The following is a 12,059-nucleotide window of genomic DNA, read 5'->3' on the forward strand; positions in this document are numbered from 1 at the left end:
ACCTAATAGTGCATTGCTGCTTCTGAACTTACATACAGTAGGTATGCTTTTCAACAAAGGATACCAAGAGACTGAACTAAATTGAAAAGTTTCTTAAAATAGCATACTCTGTCTGAACTTGTAAAGTTTTGATAATTAGAAGTAAATTAGAATTTTTTTTTAAATTGTATGTTCTGTCTGAATTATGAGATTTTTTTTTATTATTTTTTTTTTTAATATACCTTTTTAAAGGGACAGTATACATCAATTTTCATATAACTACATGTAACAGACACTACAATAAAGAAGAATATGCACATATACTGATCTAAAAACCCAGTATAAAACCTTTTTAAAAACTTACTTCGAAGTTCCCAATTTAGCACTGTTGATGAGGTTAGAGTGGGACACCCACTGAAAGGGTCTGAGAACAGATCCCCCCCCCCCCCCCTCCCTTGCATATGAAAAGACCCATTATACAAACAGAAGCAATCTGAAGTCTGTAAACATCAGTATACATCTAAAACTTTGGGGCTTGGTTAAGAGTCAGAAAATCGGCACAATGTTATTTAAAAATTCATATATTATATACATTTTTACAAAAACACTCCCAGATTGGCTATATAAATGGATCATCTACAAAACCTTTATGAAAAGAAAAATCTAGTGTACAATATCCCTTTAAATCAAGTTGATTGAAATCACTAGTCGGACAGACCTCTCTTTTTTTTTTTTTTTTTTTTTTTTTATAGAAGAATAACTTTCAGATTTTTTTTCCAGTTATATCAAACCATTACTGATTTGGTTATATATCATTAGATATGCAGAGATAGATCATTGAAATGAATGAAATTATCGGGAGGTGAACTGTCTCCAGTTTAATAGCTTAATCATTCATATTTGATCAACTTTTCAGCTGCACTTTATTGGAAGGAGAAAAATTGTTACCTTAATAATAATTTAAATAGTTTTATTTGACTAAAGAAAAAAACATTACCTTAATAATAAACATTTAAATAGTTTTATTTAGCTAATACACTATTTATATTTAATTTGTAATGCTTGCCCCTCCCTCCTCACAATTATCATTGTGCAGATCTATTCCACTCCAAACAGCACTTTTATTCAGTGAACTTCTTGAAACTTAGTATGGGTTGATTCTATGTACATAGATTTAAAGGAAGAGAAAAATCACAATTAAAATTCAGAAAAAACATTACATTTTTTTTAACATTGTTTCCAATTTACTCCTATCTAATTTGCTTCATTCTCTTGGTATCCATTGTTTAAAAGCATACATAGATTGGCTCAGAAGCAATGCACTACTGTGAGCTTATCTGCTTGTCACTGTCCCAATGCGATCAGCTAGGCCCCAATAGAGCATTGCTTTACCAAAAAAATAAATAATTAAACCCTACAGCCATGAATATACAGCATCTTGCTATGTAATTAAAATTAATTTATATTTCAGGATGAATAACCTTTAGACTATAATGTATCTTAAATAGAAACTAACTTTAGATAATAAAAAAAAAAATCCTATTTTTAAAATAAAATGTTTTTTTGGTCTTTACAAAATCATTGATTTTTATCCATCCTGATTCATGATTGTATGACAGTAACAATTGTGGGTTTTTAAGTGTGGCCTGTGTGGTGTTTTTTTTTGTGGTTAATAAAGTGCATGCACAAAAAATGTTATATGCACCCTTTTAAAGGGACATGAAACCCAAATTATTCTTTCCTGGTTCACACAGAATATTTTTAAATAACTTTTCAATTTACTCCCGTTATCAACTTTGCTTCATTGTCATAGTATCCTTAATTGAAGGCGCAGCAATGCACTACTGGGAGCTAGCTGAACACATCAGTTATCCATTGACACGAGGCACATATATTCAGTCACCAATAAGCAGCTAGCTCTCCATCTCTAAGCCTACCTAGGTGTGCTTTTCAACTAAGGATTGAAAGAAAACAAAGTAAATTAGATCATAAAATTATACTTTCTATCTGAATCATGAGAAAAAAAATATGGGTAACATGTCCCTTTAAGCATTTATGGCCACTTATGTCGTAAATTTGGTGAATCTTTTTTTGTAATTTTTGACAGTGGCCCTTTAGTGTGAGGTTATTATAAATCTAGCATTTTTTTGGTCTCTGTTTTTTCTACTTTTTTTTTTTTTTTTTTTAAATTTTAATTTTTTTATTTTTATTAGTTTTGCAGATCATGGCTGCATGTTGCAAATAAGAAATGTTCATTTTTTACCTGATGGCCGATCTGTGGTAGATACAGTTGGAGGAAAACGGTTTCGAGTTTTGAAGAGAGGAATGAGAGATGGTTATTGGACGGCTGACATTGAATACTTATCAGATATTCAGGTATGTGCATCTTTATATCACTCAAATTGTTTCTACATAAATAAACGTTCCTAGATGCCCATATTGACGTTAATTGTGTCTTGTTGTGTGAAATCTTTTACAGTCCTGTAAACCATCACCAGTGTACCCTGCTTGTGGGGGTGCGCTCTGCTCTCGGGAGTGTAAAGAGGGCAAAAAAATAATCAGACGTATATTGCAGTTTATCTAATGTACTCCAGAGTCCTTTAAATAGATTGTCTTGTTCAATTTTATGGCGCTTTCACAAAACGCCACTCGGCCAACCATTAAAATACACACATGTTCTTAGCAAAAAAAAATAATTGTGGAACTGCACGAACAGAACTTCAAATGTTAAACCTGGCTAATCTTACTACAGATCTGTAACGTTTTAAAAACTTTATTTAACTCACACGGAAAGAAAACAAAGTAAAAAAAAACAGCAGCAGCTTTTTGCTTTTATAGTGAAATTTAAAAAGGCGTCTAATACGTATAATTTTTTTTTTTTTTTTTTTATGACTAAACAGTACTATGGAGGATGATGGTAAATTAATTTAAAGTTACTTTTTATTAGTAATGCCAAAAAAAAATAAAAAAATCCTGTTGGTAAAATGGTAAAAATCGTTTAATACTCCTGTAATGCAGCATGTAAGTAAGACCAGTATAAAACTTGGTTGTTTAGGTAAAAGTATTTGCAGCAGAAAATCGTTAAAGGGACAGTTTACTCAAAAAATTTCTCCCCTTTAATTTGTTCCCAATGATCCACTTTACCTGCTGGAGTGTATTAAATTGTTTACAAGTAGCTCCTTTACCCTTATATTGGCAATTGAAATTGTTGATTTAGCATGTGGTATCCCCACCTATTCTGAAAGTTTGTGGCCGCGCGTACCAGCTATAGATAAGCTTTGTAAACACAGCCAGCAGAAGAAATTACACTCCCAGTGGGATATAGCAGAGATAAGGTTATACAATGTTGATTTTCCATTGTTCTCTCAAAGTGCTGGTGATTGTTTTAAGGACAGATATAAGATAAAGAAGCAGTTATATGAACACAAAGTGATGAGATATGATTATACCTACTAGCTCAACCCATTTTATTAGGTTGTGGCTTCAAAACACAAAATCAGAGCTTTAATATACACAAAGAAGCCTTAAAAAGCAAATTTTCATACATTTTTTTACTCTGCAGTTGGTAAAAAAAGCAATTGTAAACACATTAAGGGAAAAACTATTTTACAGTATCCTGTCCCTTTAAGGATCCTTATCCCACAGATCAGAGACTCACTCATTCACCTAAACATGAATAGCTTAGGGGAGAGAGGTCATATGATAGAAACTTTCAAGTATATTATGGAACTAAATAAAGTTGAAAGTGTTTTTCACTAAAGAACAAGGGGTCATAATCTCATGTTAAATATGCCTCTCTTTATTTATTATATTCTAAATCCGTTGCAAACATGTCAATATGTAATACTTCCTTTTATTCTCAATTCTATAGGTAGAAGATGCAAAGTTGCAGGAACTTAAAGACCTTCACGATGCGGTGTATATGCAGGCTTGTCGTTGGTTTCAGAATTTAAGATATAGATTTCGTAGCCAAATCCTTCATCACTTTGGAGCAATGCCAGAGATAGAGGAAAATATACAGGTAACCCTAAATGTATATTTCTTAAGCATTGAATGGATATTGTAGTTACAGTAGCAAAAGTGCCCAACTCAATTTTATGCAGTAGTAATCAATTATTCAACCCCCCTTTGCACAATTTTTATTGGCAAAAGTTGCAGACTTTCAGCTGTTTGCAATGAACAAATCAAACAAAGGCAATTGAAATAGACATGAAATACTTGAACTGGCTTGTAACATAGTAGATAAGGTTGAAAAAAGACGGAAGTCCATCGAGTTCAACCTACACAAATCTAAAATACTTACAAAAAGCTCCAGTTAAGCTTAAATAACCCCACTAAAAGGTGACCCATTTAATACTAGCAATCCTATCCATGAATTTTGTTTATATACAGAAATGTATCCAGACTATTTTTAAATGTATCTAGGGTATTGCCATTCACTACCTCCTTTGGTAATGAGTTCCACAATTTTATTGCTCTTACAGTGAAAAAATGTTTCCGTTGCAGGAGATTAAATCTCCTTTCCTCCAACCTTAATTTGTGACCTCTTGTCAGAAACAATTTTCTTGGAATAAACAGAGCTTCTGCCATCTCTGAATATGGGTCTTGAATATATTTATATAAAGTAATCATGTCACCTCTCAAGCGCCTTTTTTCTAAAGAAAACAGACCCAGTTTGGCTAGCCTCTCCTCATAGGTTAATTTATCCTAGTGGTTGGTTGAGTGTCACGTTTCACTGCATGTTAGAAAGAATGGTTAAAAAGTTGAGAAGAGATCATCACCCTTCACAAACCAGAACGGAATACAAAAAGATAGCGAAGGCACTGAATGTTCCTTGAGACACTGTTGGAAGCATAGTTCGCAAGTTCAAAGTTAAAGGAACAGTGGTTACACTACCTTGAGGGGGCAGAACAAGGAAGCTATCAATGGCTGCAACCAGATTTCTGAGAAGGCAGGTTGAGAAAAACCCTTTAGTGACTGCAAAAGACCTGCAGCAAGACTTGGTGGCAACAGACACTGAGATTTCGGTTTGCACAGTATGGCGCGGGAAAAGTCGGCTCCGATTAACTCAATCATATAAATAAGCCACAGAAGTTTTAAGATTCAGTTCTGTGGAGCAATGAAACAAGACTTAAACCTTTCGGCACAATGGATCGGCGGTATGTCTGGAGGAAGAAGAATGAAGCATACGCTGAAAAAAAACACTGCCTACAGTTAAGCATGGTGGTGGCTTGTTGATGCTCTGGGGCTGCTGCCCATCCTCAGGCACTGGAAACCTGCAGCGTGTGGAAGGCAAGATGGATTTATTGAAGTATCCAGAAATCCTAGGAGAAAACGTCATACCGTCTGTGAGGAAGCTGACGCTTGGGCGTCATTAAACCTTCCAACAGGACAATGATCCCAAGCATACCTCAAATTCCTCCAAGGCTTGGTTGCAGAAGTAGTCCTGGAAGATTCCACAAAGATGCTTGCCATGAAGGGGTTGAATAATTTTGAGACTTCAAAATTCATTTAAAAGTTGCATTTTCAGTTGAATTTGGGGAAACTACTTGAAGTTTTCTTTGTGTTGAGCTATTTCAATTGCTTTTGTTTGATTTGTTCATTGCAAACAGCTGAAAGTATGTACATTTTGACAATAAACCTTATTTACAATGGGGGTTGAATAATTTTTCACAACTATATTTGTAATAAACACTTTCTGTTTTGCCTTAGCTTTAGTATAACAGTCTTAAAAGATAGATACGAAACTGATATTTAGGGGAGGGGAGCACAGATCTACATATGGATCAGTGACCTACAGTCATGTGGAAAAATATTGGCACCTCTGCATTTCTGTCAGATAATGCACCACTTTACCCAGAAAATTGTTGCAATTACGAATGATTATGCTTTCTCATGTTTCTTTTGTTTGTATTGGTATGACACAAAAAAAATGGAGAAAAAAAAGCTAAATCTGACACATTCCACGCAAAACTTCAAAAATGGACTGGACAGAATTATTAGCACCTTCTCAAAATTGTAAGAAATAATTGCATTCCAAGTTAGTGATGCTTTTGTAATTAAACTCGCCTGTATTAATTAACAGGTGCTGACAATATAGAAATCACACCGGCAACCAGTTAAAATGTGAATATTTGGCTCAACCTTTCTGTTGTGTGTCTCTGTGTGCCACACTGAGCAGGGAGAAGAGAGATCTTAATGTTCCTGTGTCCACTTTGTGCAACACTGTCAGAAGTTTACAGCCCATGGCACTGTAGCTAATCTCCCTGGAAGTGGATGAAAGAGAACAATTGATCAAAGATTGCAATGAAGGATTGTTCGAATGGTGGATAAAGAACCTCGACCAACTTCCAGACAAAATCAAGCTGACCTTCAGGCACAGGGTACAAATGTGTCAGCTTGCACTATACGTTGCCATCTGAATTAAAAGGGACACTGATAGGAGACCCAGGAGGACCCCACTGCTGACACAGAAACCTAAAAAAAAGCCAGATTGAAGTTTGCCAAATCTTACCTGAGGAAGCCAAAATCCTTTTGTGAGAATGTGCTGTGGACAGACTAAACAAAATTACAGCTTTTTGAGTAAAGCTCCATCATTCTGCTGTTTTCATAAAAATAAATGAGGCTTTTAAAGAAAAGAGTACAGTCCCTACAGTCAAACATGGTGGAGGTTCACTGATGTTTTGGGGTTGCTTTGCTGCTTCAGGCACTGGATGTCTTGACTGTGTGCATGGCATTATAAAATCTGAAGACTACCAAAGAATTGTGTGGTGCTATGTAGGGCCCAGTGTCAGAAAGTTGGGTCTTACAGCAGGACAATTACCCAAAGCACACGTCAAAAAGCACCCATAAATGGTTTAAGACAAAGCGCTAGAGAGTACCGAACTGGCCAGCAATGAGTCCAGATCTCAATCCCATAGAGCACCTGTGGAGAGATCTCAAAACAGCAGTTGGGGGGGGAAGGAACCCTTCCAATCTGAGAGACCTGGAGCAGTTGACGAAAGAAGAGAGAGAAACTCATTGATGGTTACAGGAAGCGATTGATTTGTTAGTTTTTTCCAAGGGGACTTTTACCAAATATTAAATTGAGGGTGCCAATAATTTTGTCCAGTCCATTTTTGGACTTTTGTGTGGAATGTGTCCGATTTTTTTTTTTTTTTTTTTTCCCTCCACTTTTTTTTGTGTCATACCAATACAATCAAAATAAATAAAACATGAGAATGCCTAAAGATTTGCAATTGCAACAATTTTCTGGGTGAAGTGGTGCATTATCTGACAGAAATGCAGAGGTGCCAATAATTTTTGGCCATGACTGTACATTACAATGCACCAATGCTATGACTAAAGAATCATTCAGATGGAGCATAAGAGGGAGGGGAGGACAAGACAGGTTAATCATCACTCGGCACATTCAGGTGGTGGTCTTGTATTTTATTTACCTGTTCCTCACCACCACCTATTCCATTAACTAAGTGCAATGGTTACTGGGCAATTGACAGTCAACACTGGGTTAATCACATTCCTTTAGAAAAACATCCAATAATTTTCAACAGAAAATCACCATTAAAGAGTCTGGGGATTTTCTTGATTATTCGATAAGTTTTTCTAAAGGAGCTTATAGGTATGCTGGGTCTAGAGGTTTGTAATTGTAAAGAGGATACTCTGTGGGGGAGGTCTGCTGAATGCTATGGTCCTGACTACAACAGAGCTTAGTGTTTGCAGGTTCAACCTTCCATCCAAGATTGTCACGGGATGCCATAATGCCAACACTGAGCCTTAGTAGCCCCTTTATAATCTGTAGTTGTCGGCCTGCAGTAAAAGTATCTTCCCAAATGAGATGACGGCACCTGTATCATTTTAGCAATGCATGCTTTCCACTGGAGCATTTGCAAAACACACCCTGGCGATTTAAGGGGATGAGTGTTAACAAATATACAAGAGTATACACTGCTGGAGTGGGCATCATAATGGTCATCTGCATACACTGCCTTTATATTTTGAGAGGACCAGAGACATGGCAAAATACCTATAATTATGATCGACGTCACATCCCCTGCTCCAGGACCCACCAAACCATGCAAGATAAGAAATAGAACCCCCCTCATAACGATACTTTTTAAAGGGATAAAAAGTGATTAAAATGATGCTATTTTTGAGAGAGGCACTTAAGATGTAAATATGTGCCAAATTAATACCTAGATAAATAATGCTTAAAGAACACTAAATACAGTACAGTTAAATAACTGTCAAATATTATAAAAAGACCAAGCAATATCAAATAATTTTTAAATTTTAAAATAAGCCGTATAATATTTTCTGGCAAATTTCCAAATTAATCCAGTTTTCCCTCCCCCTGTATCATGTGGCAGCTATCAACCAATCACAAAATGCATATACGTATATACTTCTTGCATATGCTCAGTAGGAGCTGGAGCCGCAGAAATTGTGCATATAACAATGTGCACATTTTGATAATGGAAGTATATTGGAAAGTTTTTTGGGTTTGTTTGTTTTGTTTTTATTGCATACTTTTATCTGAGTCATAAAACTTTAATTTTGACTTTAGTGGGCCTTTAGCTTGGTTGAATGGCATCCAAATTAGAGAGCCCACTGCAGAGACTAAAATAAACAATGTTCCTTGTTGACCCTGTTTTTTTTTTTTTTTTTTTTTTTTTTTCTTCACACTTTTAGGCAGTTCCCAATGGTCCTGCTTGGTGCTGGTGGCTTCTTGCTGTTTTACCTGTGGATCGCAGGTATCAGTTGTCTGTCCTTTCTGTGACATCACTTCAAGATCGTCTGCTGAAACTCCAACACATACTGACATGTTTTTCCAGAAACCAATCCAAATGACTAACCGCCTGGAGCTTCCTGAAAAACTATCCTGTGCTGGCTGTCGTTATGGCAGGACTTTTTGCTGTCTTTGCACATGTGACATTGGTTAGAGAAGTGTTCACAAATTAATGACTTTTGGTTTACAACCCTTAACTACTCAAAAGAAAATAATATGGAATCAGTCTATGCTTCTGTGTTATGATAAAATTCTTGCACTATGTATAAAACTTTTTGTTTAAATTAATATATAAATGTTGTTTTTTTCTATTTCTTTGCTGCTTTCAGTTTATTCCTGAATTACATTTTTAAGTAAAAACATTCAGTGGAAATTCTAGACTGTTGAAGTATGTTCCTCTTAACTATGCAGTATTTTTTCATTTTATGGTTACCTTTTTATATATAATTTTTTTTTTTTTTTTTTTTTTTTATGTATTAAATTGATGATCAGATTTGATATATGATATAAATGTTATGTTTATAAATGGCTTCATGGATGTTTACTTTAAGAGGACAAAACCAAATGTACATAGCTTATCTTTTACAGGATTAATGTTACCTTTTAAACAATCAAATATAAGTATTGCTTTTTAATAGTGTTAGTCAAAAAGAAAAATGTTTCTGAATATTGTACTAATTATAGAGAAGTTGTTTTTTTTTTCGTTTTTTTTTTTCATCTTAATATGGGAAGAGTCCACAGCTGCATTCCTTACACCAGGAGGAGGCAAAGGCTTAAATACCTCCCCCACTTCCTCATAACCCCAGTCATTCTTTGCCTTTCGTCACAGGAGGTTGTCAGAGAAGTGTTAAAAGATTTCGGAGTAGTCTCTTATGGAGTGTAGTACTCTTCGAGATGGGACTGGAGTTTTAAGTAGTCCTGTCAGCCTCTCAGTGAGAGCATGGATGAAAGTTAGAGTCCGGAGATGCAGTCACTCAAGTCCATGTCAGAAGCGATGCTACTATCTGTCACACTTGAAGGGCCGTGTTCCTGTTCTACGGCGTAGATTCTGGTAAGATTGTTTCATATTTTATACATGTGTAATAACGCAAGAAGACAGGGTCACAGTGTGACTCCTTTTATCTGTATAGAATCAAGGGTTAGTATCGCCTTGGGGGGGGATTATTGAACAGGTGGGAATAATCTTATATGTTTATTTGATTTTATGCGTGAGGTGTTATGGGCTCATAGGCTGTTATGGAATATACAGGTTTCACTTTCACTTCACAGGTTTCACTTTCACTTTATCAGAGAGAAGTCATAAATCTCTGTACTGTCTGGGTCATAGGAGGTGGTGAGTGCCCCACCATAGGAGAGCTTCCAGATGTGCAGCTATTTGTTAAGGCTCTGCTGGGATCAGACCTGTGCTTAGATCTAAGGCTCCTCCTTGGAGTTTAAATCTTGTCCTTAAGGTTTTGCAATGGGCTCTGTTGGAGCTTATGCATGAAGTAGACATTAAATTGTCTTGGAACGTTCCTTTTCTACTGGCTATTGTTTCTGCGCGCAGAGTATCTGTGATTGCTGCCTTGCAATGCGTCCCTCCTTATCTGGCTTTTCATGCTGATCAGGTTGTTCTACAAACCAAGTTAGGTTTCTTCCTAAGGTTGTGTCAATTCGCAACATCAATCGAGAGATTGTGGTTCCTTTCTTATGTCCTAATCCTCCTCCATCGAAGGAATGTTTACAACTTATTTCTGGATGTGGTTGTGCCTTGAAGTTCTATCTTCGGGCCACAAAGTAATTTAATCCTCTTTCTCTGTTTGTTCTCTTTTCCGGGAAGTGTAGGGGTCAGAGGGCCTCTTCGACTTCCTTATCTTTTTGTCTGAGGAGTGTCATCCATTTTAGCATAGAAACGGAAGGACATAAGCCTCCTCTGAGGATTATGGCTCATTCTACGAGAGCAGTGGTTTCCTCTTGGGCCTTCAAAAATGAGGCCTCTATGGAACAGATTTGTAAGGCGGCTATCTGGTTCTCCTTACATACTTTTTCCAAAATTTTACAAGTATGATGATTTTGCTTCTGCTGAAGCAGCCTTCGGGAGAGATTTTTGCAAGCTGTGGTGCCCTCAGATTAGGGTCCGCCTCTTTTTTTTCCCTCCCATTAGCATTCCGTGTACTCTAGAGCTTGGGTATATGCCCAGAGGCAGAACTTTTTTTTTTTTTTTTTCATTTTCGGCAATGAGATTTTTTTTTTTTTTTTTTTTTTTTTGTGAAAAATTTTCTGCAGTGTCAGAGGAGCCAGTGTTGCGTTCTTTTCCCTCACTCGGTGTGCATGAGGACAGGTTCATGTACAGCCTCGCTGATGTACGTTCCCACAGTGTCAGTCTTCCTGGGAACCTGCTAAACTTGCGTCTACATGCTTATTTTGGAGGGGCTGCTGCTCCATGCTTATACTGCTGATGTATATGAAAGATATTATATATGTTTCCCACAAGTAAGGAATGCAGCTGTGGACTCTTCCCATAGTAATGGGAAAACCTAAATTATGCTTACCTGATAATTTCATTTCCATCTGTATGGGAAGAATCCACATCGCCCGTCCGTGTTCTCCGATGGGCAGCGCTAAATTTGACATTTTTTCTTCTGGCACCTTTTTTCCACCCTGATATTTCTCCTACTGTTCCTTGTTCCGTTGGCAGACTGACTGGGGTTATGAGGAAGTGAGGGCGGTATTTAAGCCTATTGGCTGGGTGTCTTTGCCTTCTCCTGGTGGCCTGGTTCAGTATTTCCCAAAAGAAAGGAATGCAGCTGTGGACTCTTCCCATACAGATGTAAATAAAATGATCAGATAAACATAATTTATGTTTTGCTTTTTTTGAGGTTTAAAGCCATGATAGGCAGTGACTTTAAGAACATGTTTGCAAAAAAAAGGAAAAGTATTTTTGATAAGATGGTAAAAATCCACAAGCCATCAAATGTGGAATTAAAGTCTAGCCCTACAGGAGGAGGCAAAACATCCCACTTAACAGATCTTTAATCCCTCCTACATTTAGAGAGCTGAGAATAACACATAGTCAGTCAGAGTAATTCTCCTGTGGGACTTTGTTATTGCCTGCCCAGGTGTTGCTGGGACTGGTCCTGACACCCCCTGTTGGTGTGTCATAGTGCTCCTTCCTTAGATCCTGTGTTGGTGTGCGCGCTACACAGGATTGGCTCTTCTACTGGAAACCGGCCTCCTGCAGCTTTGTAAGTACAGTAGAGTGAGTGCTAACATGTAAGTGGTATTTGCACCAATAGATCACTAAATACAGTTT

At 36.8% G+C, this 12,059-nt stretch overlaps 1 protein-coding gene across 1 annotated transcript in view; it reads left to right on the top strand.

The window, feature by feature from the left end:
• The window catches only part of LONRF1 (LON peptidase N-terminal domain and ring finger 1), a 25,794-nt gene extending 16,654 nt beyond the window's left edge, over nt 1-9,140 (top strand). The window contains exons 10-12 of the mRNA XM_053703935.1: nt 2,193-2,355; nt 3,851-4,000; nt 8,671-9,140. Coding sequence (XP_053559910.1) covers nt 2,193-2,355; nt 3,851-4,000; nt 8,671-8,829 — 472 coding nt within the window. The 3' untranslated portion in view covers nt 8,830-9,140. The remainder of the gene's footprint in view (nt 1-2,192; nt 2,356-3,850; nt 4,001-8,670) is intronic.
• Nucleotides 9,141-12,059: the final 2,919 nt, after the last annotated feature.

The sequence above is a fragment of the Bombina bombina genome, chromosome 2 (genome assembly GCF_027579735.1).
Source record: "Bombina bombina isolate aBomBom1 chromosome 2, aBomBom1.pri, whole genome shotgun sequence".
In the NCBI taxonomy this organism is placed as follows: domain Eukaryota; kingdom Metazoa; phylum Chordata; class Amphibia; order Anura; family Bombinatoridae; genus Bombina; species Bombina bombina.